General features: G+C 41.8%; 2 protein-coding genes and 1 non-coding gene across 3 annotated transcripts in view; 1 reads left to right on the top strand and 2 right to left on the bottom strand.

Annotated features, from left to right (window-relative positions):
- Nucleotides 1-307: 307 nt before the first annotated feature.
- Nucleotides 308-18,749, bottom strand: AsnRS-m (asparagine--tRNA ligase, mitochondrial). Its single transcript, XM_050184049.3, has 12 exons — nucleotides 18,507-18,749; nucleotides 18,320-18,426; nucleotides 17,484-17,607; nucleotides 15,098-15,238; nucleotides 14,462-14,542; nucleotides 13,518-13,633; nucleotides 11,722-11,854; nucleotides 10,037-10,173; nucleotides 7,678-7,750; nucleotides 3,905-4,042; nucleotides 2,201-2,325; nucleotides 308-495 (listed from the first exon to the last, which is right to left on the bottom strand). The coding sequence occupies exons 1-12, from the start codon at nucleotides 18,642-18,644 to the stop codon at nucleotides 351-353; spliced, it is 1,458 nt and encodes a 485-aa protein (XP_050040006.1). The 5' UTR covers nucleotides 18,645-18,749; the 3' UTR covers nucleotides 308-350.
- Nucleotides 18,750-18,930: 181 nt separating this feature from the next.
- Lamtor1 (Late endosomal/lysosomal adaptor, MAPK and MTOR activator 1) overlaps nucleotides 18,931-26,125 on the top strand; it is a 33,106-nt gene continuing 25,911 nt past the window's right edge. Inside the window, exons 1-3 of the mRNA XM_050184058.3 lie at nucleotides 18,931-19,075; nucleotides 19,465-19,532; nucleotides 19,991-20,083. Coding sequence (XP_050040015.1) covers nucleotides 19,034-19,075; nucleotides 19,465-19,532; nucleotides 19,991-20,083 — 203 coding nt within the window. The 5' untranslated portion in view covers nucleotides 18,931-19,033. The remainder of the gene's footprint in view (nucleotides 19,076-19,464; nucleotides 19,533-19,990; nucleotides 20,084-26,125) is intronic.
- TRNAS-UGA (transfer RNA serine (anticodon UGA)) lies at nucleotides 23,525-23,597 on the bottom strand. The gene has a single exon. It is a non-coding gene; the product is annotated as a tRNA-Ser (tRNA).

Below are 26,125 nucleotides of genomic sequence, written 5' to 3' on the forward strand. Positions count from 1 at the left end.
ATCTTACGCGGATTTGGCTAGCACGGTACTTAGTAGTAAACAAGAAATATGCTTATTCTTAATCCTGCAGAGCGTTAAACAAAAAACAGAGACTTGGCAGGTTTCTCAAACAGTCCATGAAAATGATGAATTTTTCCAATAAAGTTAAGGCCACATAATCTTTGGCCACACACTGATGTTGGCAGGTGGTTTCTTCCTAACAACCAAATGTAACCAGGCGTCAATCAGTGCTCCGCAGAACAGTATGAAAATCTGAAATAAAGCTAAAACAGGCAAAGTTATAGATTCATATGAAATAAGAAGAATCTCTGAAAAAAAATGTTTATTTAACAATGCAGTGCTCGCACTGTCTACATAGAACAGTGGTTTGACCATCTTGGGAAGGTCACCACATCTCTAATATTTTTGACAGCGAAAAAATACTGCAGCATTCGATCAAAGCCCAGCCCAAACCCTCCATGGGGTGCAGATCCATACTTTCGAAGGTCCAAGTACCTGATGAAAGAGGAAAACAGCTTGGTATAAGCATTGTACAAATGGCATGCACCCACAAAGCCTATCCCCTGCAGACATTGAAAGCTATCAAAAGGAAGCGAAAATTCTGAAGTGTAACCTTACTGATGCCCCCACACCTTATTTATTTTTCAAAAGACAAATTTCTTTGCAGTGAGAAACCACATTGTTGTCCATTACTGTAACACAGTCAGTAACAATTGAAATGCAAATAAGAATTCTAACTAGAACATAAGAAAAAGGTTTTTATTCATAGGTGCAAAGTAAGAACATCAGTTTTCCTTGGCACAGGTTGGCATACATTATGCTGAGCAAAATTTTGCAATCTTTTTCTGTTCCGAATTGAATTTTCCTGCTCTGCTTGCATTTGCTGCTAGCTGTAGAATAAGAATCAATTATGAAAATGGACAATATTACATGTATATAAGTTTACATAGCACTATTCTCAAGCTAAAGTGACGATGGACCTATAGGCACAGAGAGGAGGAAACCAGTGTGTGATAAAGGGAAGTTGCAGTTAACCTTCTGGCTGCCATTTTTTTTTCTTTTTGACTACTCCTCAGCCCCTGTCATTTAATCAAAGATTATTCAAATAATAAAAAAATCAAATGATTTGATCAAATCAATTCAATCAAACCAAAGCGAAATAATGGAAGAAAAGAGCAACAAGATGCAGTATCAGGTATCATTTCTTTGATGATGATAATGGCGTACCACGAGATTCTGAGCCTGCATTCACAAAGCTTCCCTTAAATAAGTTCCATCTGCAATTGGCAATTCCTGTGGTGACCACTTCGTTATTGAACTGATCGCTACCATAAGCAATAGAAGCACAAACACTGGCCAAAGAAGAAATGCTCTTACGTATATGAGGAGTCTTGTGCATGCGTAGTGCTGGTTTATTTTACTACAGCAGGAACACACATAAATGCATGTCGAGTCAGCATTAAAGCACCATAGCATTAAAGGGCTTTTGAACCACCTCTGATGACTCAAAAAAACAATTGTGTGCTCCTTTCCAGGTGTTCCCAGTCCCTTCTTCACCCGTCGGCAGCAGGATCATGCACGTGACATCATCATGGTAAAAGCTGTCGATTGATTTATGTGCTAGGGATATCATTTTCAATATGTCTATTATCAGCATGCTTTTGCCATACAGTCACACAACAGCTGTTCCTCATCTCACTTGCCTGTCGTGTGCATTCAAATTATTTCATTTGTTGCAGTGTGTTTCGCAATGTGCGTGTGCCTGCAACAGCGGGTAGCCAGAAAGCACAGAGTGCTGATAAGTGGGAGTGTTTTCATACAAAAGGAAAAGCCTCAATGTGGTGTTTCGTACTGACCTACTGTGCATGTGTCTTCTAGAGAAATTCATGCCGAGGAGTAGAGAATGCTTGTGGGGAGGGTAGTAAAGGCAAGAGAGGCCACTTGCTCGCCTACAAGCTCAGAGTGGTTTGGGGCCCTTTAACATTGGTTGCACACTAGCCAAATGTAAGTAGGAAGACGACAGAAAAGTGACTGCAACACTACAAACATGCCAAGATGCAAAGCAGGAGGATGATGTAAGGCAGCATCTATGTGTGCGACTTCTGCGGGACATCTAGGCACAAAAGCAAATGGATTGCCATATGCTTGAGTCAGCACTCTTGTTCACGTCTTGTTCTGTGCTATATGTGCTCTGGCCTACCAGGGGAAAGCCTCGGCGATTCCCAGATTATGCAGACGTTCTTCGAGCACTGTGAGGTTGTCCTCCCTGAGACTCCCGCCACAGAGCTCGCCTCCAAAGGGTGCCAGCAGGTCAAAGCCTTCCACCTGCGGGAACAGAGGCAGTGGGAACCAGTATGAAAAGGAACACCTGATTTGCATTCAGTACTCTCAGTTGTCCTTGTTTCTGCAACCCATGTGCAAAGACACTGCAACCAATTATCACAGAGTTATTGTATATGATAGTTATTGTATATGCTCCCAAAGGCACACATGGCCAATCTAGAAGACCATACCATAAATGTCTCATGAAAGATAGTTCAGTTAATTTAAATTGAAAATGGTCAAATAAGACTTAAACTAGTGCTTATCCTTGCTAATGCACACCTCATAACCAGTCACAGAGAAATCTGTGAATTATGTATAACATGAGACACACAACCAAGTAAGAATTGTGTGCAGCATCCTGTACTTCAGTCACTCCACTTGTACATGTTAGCCGATGAATGTAACTGTCTTGTGCAAGAATCAGCTGATATAATTACTGCCTTTTATTTTATTTCCAAATATTGTGAGTCAATGATTTGGCCGAAGCAGGTGGGGCTACAATAGCAAATAATAAAGCAAATGACAGAAGAACAAAATATATATGCTTATATGTTTATAATTGCTTATAAGCCATGCAATCGTCCACAAACCAAATATGTACAATATTTTATTGAAAGCATTCAAGCGGCAAACATTATAAAATCAAGACAAGTATTGTTCAATTTCGGAAGCAAAATCACTGAACGCGACAAATGGTGGCAGGAAGTGAGTTCCACTCTTTCTTGGTACCTGGAAAGAAACCAAATTTAAATTTGTTTGTCTTTGCAAATATAGGAGTGGAGTGAGTGTTCATGGCTGTGATGTGTCCTTTGAGTGATGAAAAGGTGGACACAATTAGGCAGGTTAAGTTAAAATATTTCCTGACAAGAAGTTAAAAACATCAGCCAACAAATTTTCCTTCATGTTTCTAATTTTTGTATACCATTTGCTTTCATCAGAATGGATGGCGAATCCTCCTTTTTATAATTGCCGAATACAAATTTCACTGTGTTTTGGGTAACAAGATCTACTTGCATGATGTCCTTTTGGGGATGCCAGACAACTGCAGCATGCGGTGTAAGCCATCAATTTAGCATACAGCAGTACCTGTGTAAGTTTCCTGTTAAGAAATCAGTTTCGGTAAAGCCGATGCATAAATGTTAGAGATGTAAAGTGACCAATTAAGTTTACTGGTGAAAACGAAACCAAGATACTTGTACTTTTCCACCTCCATAACTGTAAGGCTGCCAAGTCAATATGAGAAAATGCTGCAAGTTATCTTCTCTTTCTTTCTTTTTTTTTGTTACATGCATAAGTAAAGCTTTTTTTCTGCATTTCATTTCATGCGCCATAAGTCACACCAAGCAAGCAAAAAATAGGTGAAATTGTGTTTTGTTTATCTTTTTGACCCTCGAGCGACGAAATTTGCTTATAAGTCATGCAATCATTCACGAACAATTTTATTGTCATTCCATCTGGAATTGCACTTGCCAAGTCATTTACATATAAAAGAAATAAAACAGGTCTGAGAATGTTCCCTTGTGAGAAGTGCCTTGCAAAGAGCGACCAACTTCTAATCCACATATACAAAACCACTCACTGTGCTAGGCTGAAGAGTAGAGTGCTTCATGTAGAAAGGCTTAAGTGCTGATGGAAAGTGCGTCACAAACAGCGGTCCGCCATCGCCGCAGTGCTTTACCAAGTATTCCTCGTGGTCTGCTTTCAAGTCCTGGCCCCACTGCAAGAACGACCATCACTACTATGAATGGAATTGGTAGCGATGGTCGCAGTGATGGCATGCCAGCACAAGACATTTTCCTTGAGGGAATGTTTTACTTTGCTGATGCGCTTGGAGAAAACAAAGAGTTTCATTGTATTATTTGCTTTAATTTTATGTGTTCACGAAAGGTTTCGGATCAACAGGCTCTTTGCATTATTAACATCACACAGAAAAGTTCAGCGACCACAAAGTCAATATAAAAGTGACATGACCAGAAATCTCTCAAGAGAGAACACGTAAGAATGAACAGTTTTAATTTTAATGTACCAGTAGCACTTGATAAAACAAAATGATTTTATTTATACAATAGAACCCACTTACAACGAGACTAGTTTTAACAATGTATCGGATATAACAATGAGCAGCCAATGCACAGTTGAATTTTTTTTGTGTTCTATGGTAAGATAAGCCACTTACTACAATGCTCTCATGCGGCATTATCAGTTATAACAATTAAATGTCACTACTGGGTGTGCGCGCCAAAAGAAGAAAGCAAAATCCTAAAAAAAAAAAAATGCAAGCCACTTCGCTATACCTCCCCGCCTTGGTGCCACGCACCCCACGCATGCCTTCGTGCTGGGCACCCCACATGGCACACCTTCATCGCATTGCATCACTGGCCTCGCACGCCCCTCACCCATCTCCCTTCAACCCTCTCAACAGTGTTGCAGGGGTGGAAAGGAGGTGGGCGACAATGCATGTGCCCTGCAGAGTGCACGGCACAAAAATGGGCGTAGTGAAGCGGCTCCGTTTTTTTTTTCTTCATCTTCTTTTCTGGGATTTCACGTTCCTTTTCCTTTCAGCAGACACCCAGCAGCCAGATTTAATTATTTATAGCCAATATCGCGGCATGAGAACATTGTAATAAGCGAGTTATTTTACCTTAAAACTAGGGTTGTGCACATATTCGAAAATTTCAATATTGTCATATGTTATATTTTTAACATTCATAATCGATTCGAAAACTAGGTATTCAAATTTTTTTGAATATTCGATTGGACACGAATACTCTAAATAAATCGAATATATAGTTGCTGGCTGTGCGGGTGCAAACATGGTTCTTAGCATTTACTTCTGTATAACCAAATCATCATCATCATCATCATCATCCTCAAAAACATTTATTGGTCTCTGCGAGATCTTTTGTTGTAGCCCGTCAAGGTCTTCTTGGATGCCCTTGATTGGGTTTAGCATGGGTGGGGGCCTTTGTCCAGGGTTCCTACGGCCTCAGCTGCCCCATGTGCTTGCTGCACAAGACCAATTTGGACCTCGCAGTGGTCACTGGCCAGCAGTGCCTCCCATTGCTTTGCACTTGGATTTATGATGTTGGGGACTGCTGTTATAAGTTCGCGTTCCCATGTGGTGTGGTACAAGGTGGGCTTTTGACTGCACCTTGAGCATTTAGCTGTGTATCTGGTGGGATACCTTTTACTCAGTAGGTTTAAGTTGGGGAAAGTTCCTGTCTGGACCTGTCTCTAATCAGTGGCCTCCGCCATCGTGAGTGATTTATGTGGGGGAGGATATTGCATCCTGGTTCCCCTGCAGTGTGCCAATAAAGCTAAGTATTCATTTGGAACAGACGGTAGACTTTTGAGTGTGGATTTTTTGGGTGGTCGGATCATAAACCTTCGAGCTACCCTGTCCGCCTCTTCGTTCCCCGCTATTCCTGCACGTACGCCCGGCACCCACAGTCTATAGCTTGTGTTGGATCGGCTATGGTTGTGTTGTGTGGTGTGTCACGCTGCCTGTCGTCTCAATGAGTACACGGAGTGCACGGTGGCTTATTCTGCTATTCAGGAAATGCCGGCAGGCGTCTTGAGAATCAGTTAGAATGAGAGATTTGCTGGTTCTGAAGCCCTCCGCCACTGCTAAAGCGATGGCTAGCTCCTCAGCTTCAGTCACGGTGCTTTGGCTTATTGAGCCGCTTGTTGTTTCGCTATGGTTTGCGTTGATGATCGTGGCTGCTCTGTGTCTTCGTTCAGGATCTTGGGTGGCTGCGTCTACGTACACTATGTCGTTTTTGGTGGAGTACGTGTGTTGGATGTAATATGCACATGCTGCCCGCCTTCCTTCGTGCAAGTTCGGTTCGGTTTGTGCAAGTTCAGTATCGAGTTCACTCTGAGCTGCCTGCGGATTTCATCTGGTGTGTTAGCTGTTATTTCCATTCTCTTAATTTGTTCGGTATAGCCAAGGCGTTTGAGGAGTGCTCGGCCCTAGAAAGCATGTCTGATTTCGTGCCGTATTTTGCGATAAATTCGTGACGCTGGCGAAATTGATCATGTAAAACACTCTTACCCACTGGACGTCTAAGCTTTACAGAAAAGCCAACCTCTTAGTAGCAAGGGGCACTTTTTTGCAGGTTTCACCACCCAATCCTGAGCTTATTGCTTCACAGTAAATACGATGAGTGACGACTGGTACTGAGTCAAATGCCTCCGAGTTTACAGGAAATTGATGCGGTATAGTAAGGCACAGTATGGCGAGAACAAACAACTAGCAGAAGCTATTCAATTTTCTAAAGCTAACATGGGCCAAATACACAATCCTTTAGCATAACGGCTTACTAGTTTAATTTTCTTTTTACCAATAACAGTGTAATTGCAATGTTCCAACATGTTAAAGTAAATCAACTTTCTAATAAATGCATGTGCGCATCATTATTCGATTCGATGTTCAATGCTAAGTATTCGTCTTCGAAAATTTTGATATTCGCGTATCCCTACTTAAAACACACAAAGTTCTCAGTGTAGCAGCTGCTCATTGCTACATGCAAGTATTGTCAAAATCAGTAATGCTATAAGTGGGTTCAACTGTAGATTTTTCTGCCTAATTAAATCGTTTGAATGTTTGTCCCCTCTGCTTTTTTTGTGCAACCTGGTTATAACAATTATCAGTTATAACCATGGTACTTTTTTTTTCTTGGCACTTGATTATTGATATAAGCGGGTTTGACTGTATTACCACTGTCTGTCGTGGTTCACACCAGAGTTTATATGCTTTAGACTGGTTTATTCTAACAGTTTGCACACTCATGTCTATTCTGCATATCTCATTTCTAAACAATACACTTAACTTTAAAGAAGTCTAGTCTCTGCAACACTCACGGTTCACATGTTACATAGAGTGGCCATATACAGTCATGTAAGGGCTTCACTTTTTTTTTTTTCATTATCTTGATGAGTGGTGTGGCCCTTCAATGGGGGGGGGGGGGGCATGCCACTGGCATGCCCCCATCATGGAATGCCCCCCATTGGCATGGCATGCCATCATACGCTGCTGTCTTTCCACTACAATGACACACATAATGGGACACAGCAAAACTATCTCAACATCAATTTTTTTCTTCTTTGGGCTTGTGCACTGCAGCACGACAATGATTTGAGAACTATGAGGCAACGCTGCAGCACACGCTATGATGTGAGAACATAAGACTGAACCTAGATCAGCTGGTTCTCAGCGCAGCCAATAGGGGGCGAGCATTTAGTTGGAGTCGTGAATAGGCAGCACACCTGTGGATACAGTTGCTGAGCATGCAGCTCTTACATGAGTGCGGCCCCTGCTCAAGTGTGTACGGTAACTAAGCAACAATGTACCTCAATGTTCCGCAGGAAAGGTTTTCCATCTCTGGCAGACTGAAGAACACTGACGCACTCGCTGTATGTCATTCTGCAAAAGATTTAGGTGGACCAATATTTTCAGAATGGTGCAGAGTTTCAGGGCAATGAGCAACATGCAGGTGCCACACCAATACTAATTTTAACAGCCTAAACTTTGCCAGTAAGAATTTTGTTTTATTGAAACATAACTGCTACATAGCTTCAGCACAGAAAAATGCACGTAGCTTCAAGATAAATTATTCTCAGTCAGCAAATGCTTTTAACACAGCTGGTTTCTCAGTATCGCACTTCAGACTTGCAGGCTATATGTGGGCTAGCCGGAGCAGATTTATCAGTTTCTGGTCCTTAAAACAGGTTGAGCAACTATGGAGGACGTATATTCATCTGTTTTTTTTTTTCATATTTGTTCTAGTGTTGTCCCAGCAACAATAAATCAGCCCTTCATGCATATGAGTCTTCCAGCAAATCAAACAGTGGCTCTTAACATCAAACAGTGGCTCTTAGGCTCTGTTGTGACTGCTTTATTCAGATTTATGGCATAAGAATTTCGATAACAACATCTGAATTTCGACAACTTCCAAATAAAATATCATGGAAAAAGCACAAACATTATAGCCAAATTAACAAATTAGGAATGTACTGGCATGTAGTGCTCAGCAATTCAAACACGATAAGCAGACCACTTGGTGGCCCGCACTTCCTACTCCACCATTGTGCTCCAGCACTGTGGCGGGCCAAACGCAGTCAGAATACATCACAAAGGCTCTCATTTTCATTGTATACTACAATACAGTGCAGTGTTCTCAATGCCCACTGGTGGCGCAAGAAAGTGCCGACAGCCACGCACATAGAGTATCGCATTTCAACCGCTGATCATTGTGCATACATAGCTTAGTTTGGAGATATTTTGTTTCATTCAGAGATAGTGTTTCAAAACAGCACAAAATGACACAAAATGAGAGCTTCACTATGAACTTTCAGTGCATGTGGACCAGCAAAATTAATTTTGTCACTTCGTATGAAATAAGCATGGAAAAGTTTCACTTCCTGAACTTCTGCCTTGTTTATGCTTCAATGAAAACTGCCAGCTTCCGGGTTTTTTTTTTTTTTCGGTATTCAGTAAAACCTTGTTAATACTTAGTTGGCAGGGAACGTGGTTCAGGTACGCACTAACGATGTACTAATTAACCAACAATGGCAGATGAGTGGCTATAGACTTACCAGCTAATAAAAAATGTGTTTATTCTCACTCAAACACACACACAGACACACATTTTATTTGTGAGCAAGTAGCAAACTCTACATTCACTTGCCGCCATGGCGGCCTTGCAGCAATGACAGCATCCTGAAACTCAGAAAAGCCACGAGCCAGTTTCTCCATCAGGGTTCACTTCTCCGTGAGTGCCCTAATGGCAGTCAATGCACTAGCTGCATCGGATACGGAAGGGCCATCATCCACATCATCATCCATGACAATGATGTGGACGTGCTAGAAGCTATATGAGCAGGACACATGTCATGGCTAACATGCTTTGATGTCACTATTGATGGTAACTGCAGTCTGGGAAGGGTCCCTGCGCTGAAATTTCAGTATGTATGGTCTGCGCGCACAACATTTTGCCGATGCCAAGCTTGTATGCACCAAGAAATTAAATAAATACTACACACTAACCATTTGGCATGCATTAAGCCATTATGGTATAAGCGATCAGCCAATACATGAGGTTCAATGGCGACAGGGCGGGGGATTCATTGCTACTGTATTTAAACCATAATTACTTATGAAGTGGTTGCATATTAATGAGGTTTTGCTGTATAATGTAATGTCTGGCATGCTGAAGTGACCAACTCCTTTGAAAAATAAAAATAAAAGCCATTCCATATTCCTCATGGCTAAATAACATGAGTGTTTGACATATCAGATGATTATTCAGTAGTATTGCCAAATTTTGCGACAAATAAACATACTTAACATCCTGGTACCCTGCTACGACCCCCAATAAATCAGCACACATATATGAAATTTGAGACGTAAATAAAATTTAATAAAAAGTGCACACTGCAACCACAACTGTTGCAAGAACTGAAATAATAAAGCGTAATGATTAGCACCATTGAATCTGATAGTCTAGTTTGCCATCTTAAACCATGCTGAACAAGTCCATCAGATAGTCACACAGCCACAGGTAGTTGACCGCAGACTGATTTTATACACCTCCAATATACGAAACACAGTGGACATTTTATGTCTTCCAAATGCTATCAGCAGCAGCACCAATTTGCCTCTGCAGTGGTTCACGAGACAAAGATTGTGGCACAACGTCTTCTGACCCACCTGACAAAAGGTTTGTCCAGTGCGGCTTTCACCATCTCAAGGTGACCAGAAGGGGCATCTCTCATAAGTACACCTACGTCTTGATTAGATGAACTGACCAGACTAGTGAACACGTTCTTCACAACATCTTCGGTCCTCTGTGTGGTTCAACAGAAGGCACTTGCTTAAACACATCGTACTGTACAACTCAGTTGTCACTATTTTCAACAAGCCAGAAACTTTGCTACCTACAGCCATACATCACTGTACACATACTAATTTTATACATCTCTGATATGAAATGCACCTGATCAGAATTCATCACTATAACTAGCTATTGTTACAGGGATAACTCTAAGAACCCAGGTGCCAGTAGCTTCACAGCAGCTTCTGCAAAAAGTTCCTGGTACAGACAGAAGATTATATTGTTGTGATTAGTAATAGTATTACCAAAAATGAGAGGTACAGACAAGAGATTCAGAGACACGGTGGCTAGTGCCCCCAGTAGAGCCACAATACCCACTCACCTCAAATGAGAGAATGAGAAAAGCACAGGCAAGAAAATAGAGGAATTACAAAAATATAAGAATACTTCACCTTGAGTAAAACAGTGCAAACAAGAGACACAGACTAGAATGAAAGGTGCAATGGCACAGGTGCTGGACAAGCAGTGGAACACCAGCGCTTGTCTCATTGTGTTTTCATTCTAGTCAGTGTCTCTTTTTGCAATGTGTTACTTAATCCTCTATGGACCATACATATAAATACCCAGAAAGAAAAAATGTTTATTTTATATCTAAATGTGCAACGCACATCAGGAATACGCATAATGAATAAACAGAAAAAATATTTAGTGGAAATTTATTCAGCAATTGGGGGGAAATCCCCAGACAGGAAACTGAAAGTGGGCTTCACCCCAAGCCACCTAAGGCTTCGCTTCCAATTCGTATAGACAATTCTCATCATGTGTGAACCATGTGTTCCCACTCCTGTAAGAGCCTGTAAAGGCTTACAGTATTAATAAAATAAATAAATAAATAAAAATAAGTGCACATTTCATTTGCTTTACATCATATGTGTGACACGACTGCTGCTGGATATCTGGCATGGGCCTGTCTCCTCTGATCCTGCTTTCAAAAGACAGTGAAATGCACGCCAAACTTCTTCCTTGTCCAGTATTCCTGCTCTAAACCAACAAATGATGCTTGCTGCCAGTCATCCAGCATTGGCCGAAGGCATTTAGCCAGAAACTTCGTACTCAATACTGAGACTCGGCAAGAGAAAAAATTTTTCTGATATGTTGCCTGTAGGCAAGACTCGTAAACAAAGATTTAAGATGAAGCTATATCAACTCGCCCAGATGTCAGTTTTGTTAAGAAAAAGCAGTCAAGTTCTGAAAAAGAAAAAAAAGAAAGAAAAAGAGAACAAAAAAACGGCGCTCTAGAGGTTAATGCAAAAGAATTGCATTAGCATGACATTGCACTTTTTTGAGGTCCCGAATTTATGATTTAAACCTCGTTCGCCACATTGCAAGGTGTTTTGTTCAGGAGATCGAATGTACTACCTATATGAGGAATGAAGAGCAACTGACAGCGGTCAGACCACCGGTTTCAGACCACCGGTTTCAGACCACCGGTTTCCCACACTTAATGTACACTTTTTTCCATTTTTACACTCCTAATGCTAACACATTAAAGAAAGCTCACCTGCAGCAAGGTATCCAAAGATGTGACAAAGGCCTCCTCAGCCTCCACCATGCAGAATTCACAGACGTGTCGCCGTGTGTTGCAGTTTTCAGCACGAAACGCGGGACCCACTGTGTAAACCCTGGACAGAGACCTGCAGAGGAAACCAGTGCTTACGCTGCTTTTTTGAGTGTTTCAAGTTCATCCTGAACAATGCCAAGCAGTGCTAACCTATGAGCTTTGGAAGGCAACATAACAACAGGGCTTGCATTTGTCCATGTATTTTTATTGCGCGTACCACCGTGGTAGCTTAGTGAATATGGTGTTGCTCTTCTGAGCTTGAGGTTGCGGGCTCAATCCCAACCACGGCGGCCACACATCAACGAGGGCAAAAGGCAACAACGCTCTTATACTCAGATTTAAGTGCACATTAAAGAACCCCAGTTGGCCAAAATTAATCCAGAATCCCCAGCTGCGGCCTGCCTCATAATTCTGTTCTGGTTTTGGCATGTCAAACCCCAGAATTTACATATATTTCATTGTGTCCTTTTTGTTTAACCACTTACCCAAAGAGGGGCTTCTTATTGGTATTGAAGCAACCTACCAACCCACAAATTCCTGCGCTGCCATTATTGCAAAATCAGCCACTTGCATAAACAGTTCATGAGAATGAAATAGAACTGAAGTGAAAGAACAGTTCTGTCATTCTTATTTGCCTCCATATTTGGTAATTGAACATCATAGAGTAATTGATCACTTATGATGCAGTTCACATGCTGTAGAGCAAGATCGTGCAGGAACGGTGCACAGAGGCCAAAATGGCGCAGCAGTTTCGCTCCAGTGGCAGTAATTCCCAGTTGATAATCCCATCAGTTCTCAGGACAGAATACTTCTAGAACGATAAAAAAATATATACATACACCTAGCTGTAACAATTCCAAACCCCTGGATTTAGCATAGGTTGTAAGGTACCTTTTCGTCACTGAAGCAGGAACATGTTCTCCACTGCTTGCACGTTTGGAGAGCAGAAAAGACATGAACTCGCAAGTAGTTTCACCTATTTGAATTTAATATTGTATGCTACAGATTTAAGCAAATGTGCACTTCATTATTCTGCAGCCACTGAGCAAGACATATTCGACTCTTGTCCATTTTTCTCGCTAGAAGATCAGATGCACATTAAATTGCTACTTTGTTAATGAGCATTAATGTCATTTCAGCATAGTTTTCTACTTTTGACACATGTAAAGTGGGTGCTCTAGACGTGGGAAAATACTGCCAAATGGCGTTCCGTGACTTGGGCAATTTGACCCACCGGATAATTCAATCTATTTTGTCGGTCATGTCAGGTTTGAATTAACAGAAGTCGACTGGATATGTATAAGCCATAAGGTTGCATCCATCAGGAATGGGTGATTAGGAAAGCCTCAGTCCTAAGGGACTTTAAAACTTGTCAACAAAAAAAATTCATAATTTTTTATTTAATTCCTTTTTATTCATTTTAAACAATTTTAAGTTCATTAAACTAAACATTCCAAAATCATGATGTTCTTACGAGGCTCGCTGTAGTGGTAGATACTGGCCACATGGGATTCTTTAATGTGGACATAAATCTAAGTACATGAGCTTTTTTGCATTTCGCCCCCAATGAAATGTGGCTGCTGTGGCCACCTGCAACTTGTCAACAAAGACAAGCCCCTTGCCGAAACATTCTCTTTGGGATGAGGCTTCCCTTATTCCCCCACTAATGATCAATTAAGGTCACCCTATACCTGTGACCCCTTTGTCTTGCAAGGTTTTCTCACAGCGATACTCACATGGCAATAGCCTCCAAGTGAAGCTGGGCTGATACGGTCAGGAAGACAGGCCTGCCAAAAAAGAGCTCCTTGGAGCCTTTACCAGATTCTTTCTCTGCTGCTTGTTGCTTCATGGGCTGTGCTTAAAGAAGAACATGTAGAATGTTTTTAATGCATGTGTGAAGACAAGTATACGCTTATTTTGACATGTATCATGAAGAACATGAGGCAATTTTCTATCTCAAGCTTGGCAATTCACCCTAAATGTTACTGTTACTGTCTTACTTATGGTAAAAAGCGGAAATGCGTAATGTGCAACACATGTACTGAATGGAATGTGAATGTAGTGTCGTCAATTACATGCAAAACTGTTACTAAACAAATGGCCACATATGACTATGTGCTCACGATACACATGAGGTTATTAAACACTCTCAGCACTACTTCTTATCTTTTCTACTTTCACTAACTGCATCTCCTGAGGGAAAAACCACTGGGCCCTGCTTCTTACATTGTGAAATTGGCGTATGTTGGTAATAGAGTGGTCACTACAACCACAGTTTAATATTGTCCATTTAACCATAGCTTTCTTACCGAATATGCATCTCCACCTACTAACTTTACCATTTGCAGCACGTTAAAATTGCTCAGACTGTCACGCTGCCACCGCACACAGGAGTTACATGCCATTTCTTTACCAGTTTTCAAGCCACCAATTTATGATAGCCAGAACCTACCTGAAAGCATAACATCTATATATTTGCCTGTGCACAACAAAAATTTACAACATTTACGAGAAAAGGTATGTGACTGATTTTAATGCTCAACACAGCAGATGCCTTATACTGAAAGTGTACAGAGGAAAGGATAACATTAGATACAAGCACAAGTCAAACTTTAAATGTTACAGTGTTTCATTATAACTGTATGCTGCATGCTTGAACAATAGATGAGGAGAGGGGTACCTTGACAGTGAAAACATTGCCACCACCCTCGCAGTCATTGGATGTCAGGATGGGTGTGTGAACATGAAAGAAACCCTCAGACTGTAAGCAAAACAGGACAAAATGCATCATAACCATTACAGTGGTGTTGCCAAGAATTAAACCTCTAGAATTAACAACTTTCAAAAGCTACAAGTAAACACTTGATCAAAGATGTTCTACAGCTACACATTAAATAAAGCAAACAACTGTGAGTATTACTTAAATTCTTTCACCACACTGGTGACTTACAACTGCCTCGCGCATTGTGGCACAGCATGACAAGGGCTGTACCACACCTGAGGCTGTCTTCACAAAAGGTCTCGCACTACAATTGTTCGCTAGAGCAAAATTCAGCCAATCCTGATACTGGACATACTATCGGCGAAGGCAGCCAGCAAATGGTGAAGAACACTTACTAACGAAAAGCTTTGTGAATTCGGCCTCTGTGTTTTACTTTCAACAGGAAAGACGAGCACAGTAACTTGCAAGGAAATGGGCTTTGAGACACAGAGAGGAAATGTTACAGAATCATCACTGTGTGGCAAAGGCAAGCTGTGTGCTGAAAAAACAGTCACGTGAAGAATGCTGGCAGCAAATAATGGAGCTGCCACATGCCTGGAATGCAGCATGCACTGCCATTAAAGCAGCACTACGAAGCCGCAGCATGGCGGCTTCTTTAGCCTGCCGTGGTCGAACATGAAGGAAGTTCCGTATGTACTCTGGAGCGTAAGTCTTCCGTGGTTGAAATGGATACACCTGCACAGTGAGATCACTATTAGATTCACTCATCCACCATCCTTAGATTTGCAAGTGACATGTCAGTTAAACTTCAAGGCCTGTCATCCAACAAATGCACTGCAATAAATGTTTTATATTTACGCTTGTTTTTGTGTAACACATATTTATATACATATATGTCTACGTTATATATATATATATATATATATATATATATATATATATATATATATATATATATATATATATATATATATATATATATATGAGCATAAATACGCACTAACAGAATATTCTTTCAACAACTACTTGTTTGGGCAATCATTTTTTTTTCACTTAAAATATGCTAATGGAATCGGTTAAATCTAGTTGTCATGGACAACAAAACATTGTCTGCTTTCACCAAAAAGTTAGAAATTACACCTAACCTGTAGTACCATTGTCATTGCCACACAATCTACCTCATTTGAATGCTAGTTTTGTTTTCTTAAATTCTTGCATTTATAGTACAGATGTATTTCCTTATCCTAATACTTGTTGGTGGTGAACGTTCAATGTGCACCAGTTTTCTTGGTGAAAGAGATTGCTTATGCACATCGCTTTGTTCTTGTATAATCACTTGTTAGTTTCCTTGTTCCATTCCAATATTTGCAACTTATTGCAATATTGTGCATGGTTATACTTTGCTTTTTCTTTCAGTATTATTTTCTGGTGTTTGCACATTGCACACAATATGGTGTTGATTCTCTTTGCTCGGCAAACTGGTTATAATCCTTCCTTGGTGGATGTGCTTTATTTCGTGTGCACAAAGCGCATGTTTTCGAAATTTTAATTTATTTTTTGTGATCTCTGCTTCAAATGCTCTGTCTAGAAGTTTCCTTTCTTTCTTTTTCCTTGACTAATTGCTTCTTTTTCTTGTGTTGTTTTCTGGTGTGTGTATCACGTGAATGATTGTACACTGTTAAACTTTATTTATGGTGTTGATTTTCTTGATTACCTTATTGTTGTTGCTCACCTCACCTCAGTGATTACCTCACTGTATGTGCTTCGTTCTTCTCATGCGTATGTACCGTGCCCATGTTTTCAAAATATTTTCTTTTTTTTTTAAAGCATGATTATCTCTTTGTAATGCCCGCCTGCTATGCTCTCAACTGAAAGTGGCAGCATTTCAAATAAATAAATAAAGTAATTCGTTCCAGCAGACTTTAAGCAGCAAAAGTAACAAGGACAAATAACTATATTTACTTGATACTAGTGCACTTTCCCTTCAACTATTTGCACACCCTGTACTAGCAGTAAAAAAATAATACAAAAAAAGAGACTGCACAGTACTCAAGCGGCCTCGGTCTGGTATGTTATTCACATTTCTAAGTAACCTGGTGCTTCAAAAGTTGTACCCAAGATGCAGGCACAGGCAGGGTGCAATGAATTTAACTCATGCTTACAGCACAGTGCGCTGAGGGTACTGTGTACATTCAGCAGCAACTGCAAATGCAGTGGCAGCTTTCTTTCCATCAGCTATCTGCATTTTAAGTGACCATTATTTGACAATGCTGTAAGTTTTGAAGAAGTAATGAACGGAAATGATGTATGGAAACAGTTTAATCTGAACCAGGATCTTGTAGAAGAATCAGTAGTGTACTTGAATGTGCCAGCCACTGAACTACAAACCATCTTGCATCAGGTTTTTTGCTGCAGTCTTTTTGCCATGGTGCACATCTCTGACTTTTAGTTTCTGCTTCCACACTTGCTTGCTGTATTCTTCTTGTGGGCTACTGCTCATTACCAATCTTGATGCATCCACTTTGACCACCAACCTTGGCGTCAATGTAGACTTTTGCTTCTGAATTTCTTGTTCGCCATGCAACTTGACTATGTTGCTCTGCAAGCCAGCAGTTGGGCCATCACATATTCTAGCATAAAATAAAGGCATGCCCTACAAGCTTTTCTTTACAACATACTAGCAAGTGATCGATTTTTACAACCCATAACTTTCATGTGAGATATACGTTATGCCATAGTGTTGGTACAGTGGCTGTAGTGTAGGTTCGTGTAAGAACCCCAGCGGTCAAAAATTAGTTCAGAGCCATCCGCTAACATGCCTCTAGTAGCCCCAGTGCCGCTTCGGAACAAACTCCATGTGTCAATCAATCAATCAATCAAAGATATTGTCATCCGACCCTTACTCGAACGCAGCCAGAAACAAAACTTTCATTCTCCACACATCACCACATCTAGGTTACAAACTGTCTGCAGCCCTTGCCTCCACGTCACAAGGTCCCAACACTGTGATGTCTTCAGCGTGCACTTCAAAGTCCTGCCCCTTGTGTGAGCTGGCTACCAGTCTTCCAAGAACCTGGACAGCTGCCCCATATGAAAGGCCCGGCCTAAAATTGATACAAAAACAAAGGCAAATCAAAGGGCGTGTATGAAAAGTAACCACAGTGCCAAATGCCACAGACTTTCTGGGTCCTCGGAACAAACGGGAGACAATATTAGGCGCAAAAAAAGGTTCCTGCATGTAACGCATAAATGTATTAGTGATTTCCCAATGCAACTACAGGAAATATTTTACTGCATTTGCGAGACGTTTAGTTTAAAACTAACAATACAGTATTTACTTTTGAACAGTGGACGATTGCGTACAAGGGACTACAAAAGGGAAAGCACACCTGCCAAGAAGATATACAATCAACTGTATTTATTTAATCTGCGCACTCCAGAAAGGCAGGTCAAAGACGCATTACGATAGTGAGTTGAAGTAAGAACCTAAAGGGACGCAATTTTTCTTTTGCTTCAACTTCTTTATCTTTCTTCAGATGCTTACAAGTACTACATGTGTCGGCATTTTGAGAAACCCAGTTTTTAAAACTTTGAACAAGAGTTTGCAATGCCAGGAAGGTTCACGTTATGCGGAAGAGAAACGCACACAAGACGCAACTTTCTTGAAAGTTGCCGCTTGCAGTCGTGTTTGTGTACACATTTATTTAATCAGTGTAGCGCCTAGCAAATGTGATTACAACAGGAATGTCTGGCTTTCAAATGCAAGAAAATATATTTAAAAGCACGAAAAATTGAGCATTATGAGAAACGGCGCACCTCATGCAGTTTGCAGGAATGACGACCTGAACTTTGGATGCGGCTGACCCATCTGAAAGGTCCACGAACACCAAGTCCTTGTGTTTTCGTAATGCTCTGACCCATCCCTGCATGAACAGTGAAGCGTTAATTGTAACAAGTTGCCTCGCTACCCGATTGTCATGTCACCAACCGAATCACAACGTACCTTAATTTCAACTGCTTTGTTAACCTCTTTAAAGGCTAATATCTGTTTTACCGATTGACAACAACGCAACCTTGACGTGCTCAATGCTCTCTGAAATAATCTTAGAGAAGCAACGGGTCGACAGGCTGCAAACCGCATGATCTAGCTGCACCCACCAAGTGCACCATGCGACATGTAACGAAGGTAGATAAGGAGGTCAAGCCCGTGACATGGGGAGGTCTACCACATGGAGAAGGAGAAAAAAAGAGAGAGAGGATATTTAAGTGTTGCAAGGTTCGCAGCAAACTATTAAAGCTAGAAACCAAAATATAAATAAACACAATAGCTTAAGTTAGTAAAGTATACTATGCAAAAATTTATTTTATGTTTTCTATTTTATTAGATTAAATTCATATTCAGTGTTTGTCAACCGATTGCTCAAGTGCGACCCTATTGTCATATGACTGTGCGTGGGGTCAAAGATGCTTGGTGTGGTGTGAAGTTTGTTTACTGTGTGTCGTGCGCTATTTTGATCCTACTTTTCACCAATGGGCTGCTGCTTCAGCTGCAACGAAGACAAGCGATCACAGGTAGAGGTTACTTGTTGCTGGACAAAGCGACTGTGCTGTCGACCGTGCCAATTACATTCGTCCTGTCACGAGAGGTGACATAGGCTGCCGCTGATCGCTCGCCGCTCCGCAACACCGGCACGCTTCACTCACGTCTTCAATATCGAAAATTTGTACCGGAGCAACTGCGGAAGGGCCGCGGTTAGCTTCGCTGATTTTCAGTGATGCCCACTGTCATGTGCCTTGTATGCGCAGTGTGTTGATGTGAAGGTAACGCCCACTATCGTGACACGAACTCCGATCGCGCTAATTAGTCATGTTGCTTTCTTTTTTTTTCCTACGAGTTCGCGAAGCATCCTGCGTGCTGGTTGAAATCTGTCCTTACATTTGATTTCTATTTGCTGCCACAGGATGAACCCAGCGAGAACTCTCGACTGCTAGCAAACCCGGTAGGCAATGCATCACAGCACTCTTTCCAGTAAGTGTCGTGACGTTTGGAAACATGACGCGCTGCCTGCCCTTTCTCCCTGCAGCTTTCTCGTGTAATCGTCAAGTAGATAAACTACAAACGAAAAGCTATCTTGGACAGCTATTCATTCGTCAGAAGATAAACCGCTGGGGGACAAGAGGGAAGAAATAAAACACACAGTGACGTTGTTTTTTGTTGGTATAACGCTTGCATTATTTGTGGCATGTATTTCTTATAATTTAAATCGTTAATATCGGTTAACAAATGTTTCATCAGAGAGCCATGCAATGACGTAAAGTTATATGTTCTGAAGTCTTTTAGCCTTTTGCGTGGCGTCGTTATTATGGTCAGTGCCTACGTTTTTTTCTTAGAAAGTTAGTGATGTAGCCTTGTAAGATTTACTAAAACTTGTACAATTGTTCCATGTAGTCCGGCTAATTGTAGGATGAATTGCACCTCTTGTGCAGTGACAGTTACGGTGGCACGCAAAGTGGCTCGGCACAACTTGCCAAAGGGGATGACCAGAATGCTCTCAACAGGATCATTCATCAGACGGCGGCGTGAGTAGATTCATCCTTCATAGTTCTTGCTCTTTTTGTCCCAGGGTGCATACACAACACGGTAAATAATTCATTGCTCTCTCTCTCTCTCTCTCTCTATCTCTCTCTCTCTCTCTAGAGAGAGAGAGAGAATATTCAAGCGCTATGGTGATTTTTGTTAATGTCATATTAGGGCACATGGCACATGTGTTGTTGCTTTGTTGGCATAAGTGACAGGACAGTCATCTGTTTTGTTACCGAAGTAAGCAAGGAATGTGCTTTGCAAATACCACTCTCTTTTGGGTTCATAGGCTCAACTTGGAAAGCAGGCCACCATGCTACAAGGCAGAAACTGAAATCGAGTGGTGACTTGATATGTTAAGCCTTGAATACAGTTCACATATTTCTTGAAGAACTACTGATACAAAATTTATGTTGCTCTCTCTTTTCTAAATGCATAGATGTTGATCCAGTAGTTATCATATGAAGCCTCAATTCATGAAGAGTTCAACAAATACTTGCATCGCCTTTTAATGTGGCTAGTCGAAAATGTGCGCCAGGTGTAGCATTGCATTGGGTGCAAGCCTGGAGGCTGAATACAGTGCAGAAGCTACACACCACTTAGCACTTGTTTTGAAATCACTGAAGCTGGAGGTAGTGGTCTCGTGGTATGACACACCACTTAGCATGCACCCACATTGTGACCTTGCCACTGAAAGCTGAATCCATTTAGCATGCAACAGGATAAAAAGGGAAGAGCATTAGAAGGATCTTGGCATTCACCGGGAAACAAGAATGAAGAACCAGGCTTAACCTGTGTGGAATGTGAACAAGCACAAAATGAAGGGCAGAATGGGCATTTCTTTTAGCAGTACGCAACTAGCTTTCAGTGGCACAGTCATTGTGCAGCTTTGACATTCATTCAGGCTGACTGGCGTGCACATGAGTGGTTCCCGCATGACCACCACTTGTTTTCTTGACCGTATACAGTCTCTTGCTTCACGTCCAAAGCTATGCTGCACTTGGCATGCACGTTGAACTGGTGGCATTTATTATTACATGTTGCATTCTCGAGAAATTGAGGCTTCATACTGTAATGGCATAGTTTACAGCTGCTTAGAAATCAAGAACAAAAAAATTCTGTGCCATTCCACTTTGTGAAGGTGGATGGCCAGCGAAGCTGTTTAGCACATGACACATAGGTGACCCAGAATATTCAGCAAAGGCACAAACATATTTATTGTCCTAATCTGTGGTCATCGTGGTGATATAGGTAGACACACACATTCGCATAACACCTCTGTTATTAAGTGTGTCTGTCATATGAGACAATGAATGACTCATACCCCCTTAAGCAATTGCTCATACCCCCGTAAACATGGCCTCCCCATTACGATGACAGAAGAGAAGTTAAATTCTGCGCTGGAATGAAAAGTGCTAATGGAGCCCTGCTGTGGAAGACGACGACGCACGAGCCATTGCTGATGGTGATAGTTTTTTGCACGACGGAGCGAGTTCTGGAAGAAGACGATGACGACGAAGGTGCGAGCAGTGGCACTAGCATGTTTGCGCGGTTGGCGCTGAGAGTTTGTTAACGGTCCTTTTTGAAAAAGTTGTACAAAACATTTTTTCAAAAACATCTCTTTGTGTCTGGGACCTCCGTGGGTACCACATGTGACAAGGGTAGTTCAAGGGTGTGTTACAGGTCCCCAAATTCACAGGGGCATGAACCATTGAGCTTGGGCTCTTTGTGCACTATCACCAGGATCAGCCCACATAATTTGTTTTTGTAAACATCTCACACATCATTTTCCAGGTCCTAGCCATATGCAGCTTTGCTGTAAAAAGATAAACGATTTTCCTGTCAGGGCCCCTCTGGACTCCAGGTGATGACCTGGACATGCAAGGAGATTGCAATACATGTGAAGGAAAGTGAGACTTTACTCTGGTGGAAACAAATATGTTATCTCTTAAAGGGACACTAAAGAGAAGTACTAAATAACTTTAAAATGGTAAAGTAGTCATTCAAAGCTCTATAATTGCCAATCTCTTGGTAATAGGCTGATTATTAAGAGTAAGTGAAAGTCGGTTCCATTTTAAAAATTTCATGATGAAACCACAGTGCCATTTACATCACTGCGACATCACTGATTCTAATGCATTTTTTCATAGCTACTATGCCGCCCCCTACCACTCTATAGTGTACGTGTTTTGTTCGTGCTCGTCTCTCTCTCTCCCTCTCTCTCTCTTTCTCTCTCTCTCTCTTTCTTCATAGCTAGCCAGTGTGGTTCACTAAAAGTTCTTCAAACTTTGCAAGTTCATTCTTTGGCTCTATTAGAATACAATGTAGTCCATCTTTACCAACAAAACAAATTAAACAGGCCCGAGTAGAAGTTGTGTAAATCCTTGACATAACGGAGAGCTGGTGTGGGAACTTAAGGTGGTTCATAGTCACCTATCTCTCGTTTTTGTGTCTTTTAGGGCTTTCCAAGTGTGTTCTTGTGGTAAGAGTTGCTTTTTTGGTATTCTAGAAGAGTAATTTACCAGTACAGCTCAAGTAATTTGTTTAATTAGTGTCCCTTTAAAAAACAAATTTTATATTTAAATAAACGCAGCAAGCTTCACAAAGTGGTACAAGGTGACACTGCAGTGGACAGTATTATTAACACTGCACATGTGCTCCTGCACATCAGCTGACCTTGCATCGATGTACACACCATTCTGCAAGACATTTTCAATGATCAAAAGCAATTGTTTTTCGCTATCATTGATTCCTTTGCATGCGCCTTTTGTCATCTGATTATGTGTGCCAGAAAGTGGCGTTGCCTTTGTTTAGGCGAGCAGTAAAGCATATTAACTCTCTGCCCTTTGGTACGCGCTACCAATGCCTAGTGTTCTCTGCTGAAGACTTAAGCCAGCACGTTTCCTCTATGCTTACTTCCCTTTCTCCCTTCCATGTACCACAATGATTATTCTTTCCACACACTTGTCTTACACATACTTTTGAAACTCTTGTCGGTATAGCGCCTCTCACCTGCTGCTAAAATGTGATAACAGAAAAATTGGTCAGAAATTAAAAATGCATACTGATTCAACAAAATGAAAGTAAAGAAGAAAACCTTTGAGGTTCACTTGTAGGGCATAACAGTGACAGCGATAATAAGGTATAGCATTTCACTCGAGCTCCTTGGGCAGTGTTCCAATGATATGAGGGAGAAACACACAAGGCGCACACACACAAGACAATCAGCAGACAATCAGCAGCAATTTACAGCAGAAACAGCGTCTGGCGTGATGAAGAGTGCCACCAGCACCATTTGTCTATCCACGATGAAAATATATCATAAGAAGCCAACAAACACTGACACCAAGGACAACATAGGGAAAATTACTGCTGCCTAATACATGAAATAAAGAAACGATAAATTAATGGAAATGAAAGTGGATGAAACAACAACAACTTGTCGCAGGTGGGGAATGATCCCACAACCTTCGCATTTCACATGCGATGCTCTACCAATTGAGCTACCGCAGCGCCATTTCCTCATCCACTTTCTTGGGTATTTACGTTTCCTAGTAGAACCCTGGGAGTGTTAGCCAGCGCCACCACTCACAGACCTTGGTGGTGGGCATGGAACATCCTTTCTGCCGCAGGCATCACAAGAATGTGATCTTTTTGGTTGAAGGCAACCAGTCAATAAACCCAATGAAAATATGTTAGATAGCTTTCGCTTGGTGTTTACTGTCCATTATGCTCAGACCATTGTATGCGTACAGCTGATCAGCATGAATGTTAGTGTCATGCGCACAATGCTCATGCCAGCAGCGAAAGGCAGAATGCTGCACTGGCTCTCCTCTTGAGCCAATTAAGCAAAGCGTGACCGTGCACCCTCATTTTTACAGCAGCATGCTCTGCACATCCCTCAGGTCTCTGAAGACCTTTTAACCCTTTGCTTGCAGGCCATATATGCACTGTCAAATAGCGGGACAGCATGGTGGTAATGTGAGTGAATGTGCCTAGAATGTTCATATGTCTGTTATCGCAATAAAACCTCAATGCATTACCACAGAAGTCATTGCAGCAGCCTTTTTCATGTAATTTTTCGTTGCTAAAGCCACAGCTGTGTCATTTAACAATAATTGCATTTTATGCAGTGATAACCACATTCATTTACAGTGGCCGCAATTTTTGCAGTGTGTTCTGTCTCTGGATCTTGGGAGCGTTGCCAGTTCATTTCACAGAAAAATTTCACACTTTCCACAGTGGTTGCTGCAGGACTCTTGCCACTTTTGATAAGATTCTTCATTTTATTTATTTATTTATTTATTCACAATACCTTAAAGGCCCATTCAAGGGCGTTGAATAAGGAGGGCAACAGTAATTATTACATGACAGAAAGATAACAAAGTGCAACATCGTTATACAATATTAACATGCAACGAATTCAGGTGATCACGGAGTGTTTCACGATTAGAGATGAATGCAGTGTGGTATGGGAGATTGTTCCAATGTGCAATAGCTCTAGGTAGTGGCGATGAGTTAAATGCCTGCGTTTGACCATGAATGTACATGAACTAAGTGCATTGTGAATGCATCAAGATGTATGCACAAGAGCATGAAGTGGCAAACAGTGAAAGTTATTATATAAATGTACGTGTGAAACAGACAAAAAGAGCAATGACACGGCGATCTTCCAATGACTGAAGTGCGAGGTCTTGTTTTGTTCAGGTAATGTTCAAACGATGCGAAATTTGGTTCCTAATAGCGTTTTGGGGAGAAATTTGGATTGTGGAGGGAAAAGTGGTGTGAGACGAGTGAGGTTGACTGTGTTATTGGCGATTTCAGAATGAAGAAGCGTACATAAAAACAAAATGAGAAAAGTAGACATGGTGCGCACCTACTGCTTTCCTAATTTACCCACTTATTATTGTGATAGCAAGTATATGCGCAATCAACATGCGTTTGGGTTGTTTCGGTATCCATGCTGTACCAAGTGCGATGGTGCACGCACAGCCCACACTACAAGCATGTAAGTGTGTCAGCAACGGCAAGCAGTTAAGTCAAGGAAGCTTGTACCTTGATGCACACTGCCTTCATGTGTTTCCATTGTTTAAGACATGACCTGCAGAATTCAGAGGCACGGCCCAGTAATGTTGTAAAAGGAACGGCAACGCAGAGTATTCGCTTTGGGACATGCACGCTGTCCGCTGTAAGATTTGGCGGACGGTCCTACCGCTGTCGACCAGATGTAGGAGTCGTCGGACTATCTCGCCGCTGCCACCATTTGAAGGAGATGAAGGTCGTAGACAGGAACTCGGTGAACAGGTTTTATTTACATATTAACAGATTAAGCAAAATACATTGGCAGACTAGCGCGACTCCCATATCGAGCCCGCAAAACTAACATACAGCAAACAGTTTACGAGCACACAGCTCACTAGTTCATTTCTAGTATGACAAGGAGCACTCAGCTCCCGACAACGATCACGACACGAGCACACCTAGCAGCCGGCAAACGCTGCTTATAAGCTCTCTGCTTGACGTCATAGTTCGACGTCATCGTTCGGACGAGGACGGAGCAGGAATGGAGGGTGAGGTGTGCCGGCTTGGAGGATGAGGTGTGTCGGAGCAGGAATGGTCGGGAAGGTTCATCCAAGCATTGTAAACTTGTCGCCGCCCCGCACTATCGTTTATCGCCCAAACACACGCAAACACACAGGTGCGAAACCATACACACAAAGGCTCCGGAGTCGACGACCGAGGGCTTCGTAGAACTGCTCCGTCTGGTGTGGCGCGGCGGAGTGCCACATGCCTGAGCTGACCGCGCGCCACGTGGCTGCCGGTCATCCGCAGTTCTCGGTACTGCCCAGCTTTCAGTGCCGACGTCAGAGGGCCTCGTAGAACTGCTTTGTCCCGGGTGGTGCGGCCAAGTACCAATTTCCGCAGTTGATCGCGCGCCTCGTGGCTGTCGGCTCTTCGCAGTTCTCCGAACTGGTGGGCTTGAAACACGTGCAGCGGGCTGAAAGCTGGCACGTTGCCACCCCGTATGGCCATTCTTAACA

Source organism: Dermacentor andersoni, chromosome 4, assembly GCF_023375885.2.
Source record: "Dermacentor andersoni chromosome 4, qqDerAnde1_hic_scaffold, whole genome shotgun sequence".
Taxonomy (NCBI): domain Eukaryota; kingdom Metazoa; phylum Arthropoda; class Arachnida; order Ixodida; family Ixodidae; genus Dermacentor; species Dermacentor andersoni.

What these genes read in the sequence shown, in the direction of transcription:
- AsnRS-m (XM_050184049.3), bottom strand. Translation starts at nt 18,644, where the DNA reads ATGCGGTTTGCAGCCTGTCGACCCGTTGCTTCTCTAAGATTATTTCAG. An exon ending in GCAATGTTTTCACTGTCAAG is followed by an intron (nt 13,634 to 14,461) that starts GTACCCCTCTCC and finishes CTTTAAGCACAG; the next exon opens with CCCATGAAGCAACAAGCAGC. An exon ending in CTTTCCTGCGGAACATTGAG is followed by an intron (nt 4,043 to 7,677) that starts GTACATTGTTGC and finishes TCGTTCTTGCAG; the next exon opens with TGGGGCCAGGACTTGAAAGC.